The sequence below is a fragment of the Trifolium pratense genome, linkage group LG6 (genome assembly GCF_020283565.1).
Source record: "Trifolium pratense cultivar HEN17-A07 linkage group LG6, ARS_RC_1.1, whole genome shotgun sequence".
NCBI lineage: Eukaryota > Viridiplantae > Streptophyta > Magnoliopsida > Fabales > Fabaceae > Trifolium > Trifolium pratense.
Window position 1 is genome coordinate 25610584 of NC_060064.1, and position 5463 is coordinate 25616046.

At 37.7% G+C, this 5463-nt stretch overlaps 1 protein-coding gene across 1 annotated transcript; it reads left to right on the forward strand.

Annotated features, from left to right (window-relative positions):
* Positions 1-2509: 2509 nt before the first annotated feature.
* LOC123888421 (protein OCTOPUS) lies at positions 2510-5203 on the forward strand. Its single transcript, XM_045937484.1, has one exon. It carries the CDS (start codon positions 2823-2825, stop codon positions 5043-5045), a length of 2223 nt encoding a protein of 740 aa, XP_045793440.1. The 5' UTR covers positions 2510-2822; the 3' UTR covers positions 5046-5203.
* Positions 5204-5463: the final 260 nt, after the last annotated feature.

The following is a 5463-nucleotide window of genomic DNA, read 5'->3' on the forward strand; positions in this document are numbered from 1 at the left end:
GGCAAGTCACATCAGTTTTTTTTTTCTTTCAATGAGGTATAATAAAATTGCATGGCTGAGATTAACCTACAGTCAAATAGTGACCGCAGGAAATCCATTTTCGGAACATACTTATAATCTTAATTACTATTTTTCGATTATTATATTATAAGTACGATAAATTTTCATGACTATACACAAAATTAGAGATAAAAATTTTAGCCACTTATTTAAACACGTTATTTTCTATGCGATACCACTATTGTAACACCCAAACCCCTTAACGCGAATTTATTAAATATAAATAAATAAAACACTTAAGAAAATCTAGGCGTCACATGTTAATAAAACAAAACCACGGCATATTTAACTTTGCTAATCCTATCTTTTGGGTTGTAAACATAATATCCTTTGTTGATATGGCCTAGAGCCTAGGGATATTGTGTGAACAATTATGATCATTGTATGATATACATTATGATAATTACTCGCTTTTAATTCCGCTGATTTTCAAGACATTTGTCACACAGTTCTCTTGGACTTAACTTAGTTGGTAGGAACATTATATTTTAGTTGTATTATAATATTAATGAAGTTTTTTAAAATTTTCTTTATCATATGTATTTTTTATGGATAAAATTATTTTTTCTATGCGATTATTGAAGAATAATTTCGTAAGTTAAAATTTTCTTTTTTAAAAATCAATAGAATTAACTATCCATCTTAATTCATTATACCCAAAATAAATTACCTAGTTGACCACTATCACGTTTATCAATGTAGAACTTTAAACGTTAATATCTTAAATTATACATTATTAAAAATTATATATTTTGAAAATATTCATCGAGACAAATCAAACAACATCTAATATGCTAATATTTACACTTATATATTGGTAGAAAATATAACCAAAGTGGATTATATGAATAATACACGAAGTCAAAAATATGTCATTTATTTTGGGACGGAGAGAGTACTATTTTTCTAAAATATACATTGTATTAATAATTAACAATAACAATTTATTTTTTCCGTAAAAAAAAATTATAAAAAAAATCTTAGGAGGTAAAAAAATCTTAGTGGCGATTAATTTTTTTTTGTACATAAGTGGCGATTAAATTTAAATAAAAATAATTGAACTTTTAAGTAAAAAAAAAAAATTGAACTAATATTTAAATTTAAATAAAAATTAAGTGAAATTAAAAAAATATATATAAATTGATGGGTCAAATATGGATTGCTTATTGTAATTGCCATTGAGTGAAATCAGTTAAAATTGCTTAGATGCAATGTGGCAATTTGGACCCACAAAAAGCAACTTAAGTTCCGCCATTGTTGATGCTCTTAATAGTAGTGATATATTTTTCTTTCCAAGGAATAGTAGTGATGACATGTTAAAAATGTTCAAAGAATACAAACAGGGACCAGTAATAAAATACAAATTTAAAAAGCTTAACGGATAGAAATATCAAAATCGTTAGTTTCGAACTCCGATTACTTCAATTTGTGTGTGGGTTTTCAATGACTTTACCATTCGTCTATTAAAAAAATTATTTAGTATTTATAAAAATCTTAAAAAACTTCAATATTTTTCGGAAGCAAATATAATTAATTATAGTATAATGTACATTTATCCTCATCTGTTTGTTGTTCCTCTCCGCACCGGAAATTTGTTGTTGTTGTTGCGGATTTGGGTTTTGTTGGTTCGGATTTTGTGCTGGTGCGGATCTCGTATATTGTGCTGGTGCGGATCTGGACTTTGCTTCGGCGGTTTTGGTGCTGTTTTTCCGGTGGGTGTGGTGGTTCGATGCGGATCCGGAGGTTTGGTGTGATTTTGGTGTTACGGTGGTGAGTCTTGTTTGGAGTGGTGGTGGTGGCCGAGGTTTTGGTGTTGTTGTGGTGGTGGTTGTGACGGTTCTGAGTTGAGGGGGAGTGGGGGTGAGGTGTTGTTGTGGCAGTATTGGATCTGGCGACTTCGTGATGTGGTTGATGTTGTGTGAATGATTTTACTCGATACGGGATTCTCTAACCGCTTTCAAATCTGTTGAGATTTGCAGGATTCGTTTTTGATTCTCTGATGGTGTCCAAATCTGCTGAGATTTGCAGGTTTCTTTGTATCTCGTCGACCTTTCCTACATCGGTGTTGACTGTTTGGAGCGGACTGCGAGCTGGGGACTTAGCTGCCTAGTTTTTCATTCTACCGTTGCCCCATTTATTTTTGGCTTGCGAAGCTGCTTTTGTATTCTGATGGGCCGATCACTTTTGATTCGAGATCGAGAGTTAGAGTCTTAGGATATCTTTTCGGGTCGGGTTGATGGTGTGTTGACTGTGGAGTGTGTACTAGGTGGTGTCTGTTTTTAGCTTTATCATTGGTGTTCCGCTTATATACAACACATTTATTTTTGTAGTTCCGTTTTTCCCGATCTTTATTCGTCTTGTGCAGAGACCGATTATTATTAATAATATTTTGCCATTTAAAAAAAAAAGAAAGTATAATGTACATTTATGCCGGTGATTATGCATAACATTAACGTTTATTTAATTTTAGTTTCCAGCAGTTTCCTTTCCTTCTTCCTGTTGAGTCCCCAATCACACAGATTCTCTCTCTCTCTTTCTTCACTTTTTCTCTGTGTGTGTCCGTTGGAAACCAAACACTTCTCTCTCTCTCTCTCTCTTTCCTTCCTTTCTCTCTCAATCTCAATCACAATTCACACAACACTCTCTTTTCTTTTTCCCTTCTGCACTCCCATCTCTATCTCACAAATTCTTCTCATTTTTCTTCTTCACCGTATCATGACCACACTTTTCATCACAATCACACACCACCACCATTTACGGTTATGAATCCCCCCACTCAACCACAACCACCACCGCCACCACAACAACAACAACCACCGCCATTACTACTTCAACCAAATCGTCCTTCCACTTCCTGTCCAACTCATCCTCAAGAGATTTTCACCGGCTTTTGTCCTTCATGTCTTTTCGAGCGTCTTTCACTTCTCGATCCAAACAACAACGCTTCCTCCTCTTCCACTTCCACCACCCGAAAACCCCCAACTTCCTCCACCGCTGCCGCCGCACTTAAAGCCATTTTCCGTCCCTCCACTTCCCAACGCAACAACAACAACAACCGTCCTCCTACTACCTCATCTAATTCCTTCTTCCCTGAGCTCCGCCGTACTAAATCCTTCTCCGCCTCCAAAAACGAACTTTTCGCCGCTACATTTGAGCCGCAGCGTAAATCCTGCGACGTTCGAGGTCGTAGCACACTCTATTCTCTTTTCAATCAAGCCGACGAACGGAAAATCCCCAAACCTGAACCACCAACTCTCCCTGAGGTAGAGACTGTTATCAGAAATCAAGCTTGTTCTTCTTCTTCTAACACTGTTCAACAACCATTTATCGAAGAAGACGACGAAGGAGAAGAAGATACCATTGTTGTTGAAGATTCTGAAGGAGACGAAATTAGGGTTTTGGAACCACCACAGCTTCAACAACGAGAACTATCTAATGTGATTGAGGAGAGTTTTCACGAAATTGTTGAAGAAGAACCCGAATTTCAACCAGAACGTGAACCAGAGTTAGTTTTTGCTGAAGAGGAATCGTTGAAGCCGATGAAAGAGCATATGGATCTAGATGCGAAGAAAAGTTCAGGTCGAGATTTAAAGGAAATTGCTGGAAGTTTTTGGTCGGCAGCTTCTGTTTTCAGTAAGAAGCTTCAGAAATGGAGACAGAAGCAGAAAGCCAAGAAGAGAGGTCCACGAAACGGTGCCGTTTCGGGTTCCTCGGCGCTTTTACCGGTGGAGAAGCCAATCGGCCGCCAATTTCGAGAAACTCAGTCGGAGATCGCTGATTATGGCTTTGGCCGGCGTTCATGTGATACTGATCCGCGGTTCTCGCTTGATATTGCTCGCATGTCGTTCGATGATCCCCGATACTCGTTCGATGAGCCACGAGCTTCTTGGGATGGTTATTTAATTGGAAAGACAGTTCCCAGAATGCCCTTACCTACTATGCTGTCTGTGGTTGAAGATGCTCCAGTTCATGTTCTAAGAACTGATTCACTTATACCTGTTGAGGAGCCACCACTTTTGAATGAGAATGGTGAAGAGAATGTAAATTTTCCTGGTAATCAAACTCAGACTAAAGAGTATTACTCTGATTCTTCAACCAGGAGAAGGAAGAGTCTTGATAGGTCTAGTTCTATTAGGAAAACTGCTGCTGCTGTTGTTGCTGAAATGGATGAATTGAAACCTGTTTCTAATGCTAAGGTTACTCCTGCTACTGCTAGTGTTAATGCTAGTGTTAATGTTGGTGTTAATGCTAATGTTGCTGGTGTTGATTATTTATTACACGGTCAGAAAGTTGTTGATAGGGATTTGAGGGATTACTCAAATTCTAATTCTAATTCGAATAATTCCTTGAGGGATGATTGTTCTGAGAGCTTTGAATTGGGGGGTTTTAGAGATAATGCTTCTGTTGTTGGGAGTAATAATGTTGGTGGTGATCGTAAAGGAGGGTCTAAGAAGAGTTCGAGTAGATGGAAAGCATGGAGTATTTGGGGTTTTATACATCGTCGTGGTGGGGGGAATAATAACAAAGAGGAGGAAGATGATAGGTGTAGCAGTAGAGGTGGTAACTGTAACGGGGTGGAGCGTTCTTACTCGGAGTCATGGCAGGAGTTTAGAGGGGAAAGGAATGGGGATGTTAGAGGTGGTGTTGGAATTGGTAGTATTGGTGGTGGTGGTAATGGTTTCAATAGGAAGATGCTGAGGAGCAATAGTAGTGTGAGTTGGAGGAATGCGCCGAGCATGGGAGGAGGAGGAATTTTTAGCGGCAGGAAGAGTGATGTTCAAGGTAGTAATGGGTATCTTGGAAGAAAGGGAAGGGATGAGTTTGTGTTGGAGCGGAACAGGAGTGCGAGATATTCTCCTACCAACAACATGGATAATGGTCTCTTGAGGCTCTACTTAACGCCTGGCAGCCGGAGAAATGGTGCTTCGAAAGGAAGGTCCAGTCAGGCACATTCTATTGCTAGAAGTGTACTTAGGTTGTATTGAAAGAAAAAAATAAACAAAAAATTGAAGTTCCATAAGGTGTTCTTTGGTTTCATGTTGTTACATTTGCTGCATTTCTTGTGTAAAACTCACAAATGGCTATGTATTCTTCATGGTTGGTTGGTTGGATTGGATAAAAATACTCCTGCATTTTTCTTTTACAGTTATTAGCTACACTGCTTCTTAGATTACATTACATTATATTAGATTACTCTTAATAACAAGTATTTTTCGGCATTTATTTTCTTTTGCACTGACCATATATGCTGATGATGTTTCATGAGGGCTTGTGAGATTAGTATCTACCCTTGCATCTCCGGTTTGTACCAAACAAAGTATGTACATGTTGATTATGTTAATGGAGCGAGTCTTTTTTTGTTCCATGGTGTTTTGTATGTTTGAACTCGCTGTGAATTTTATA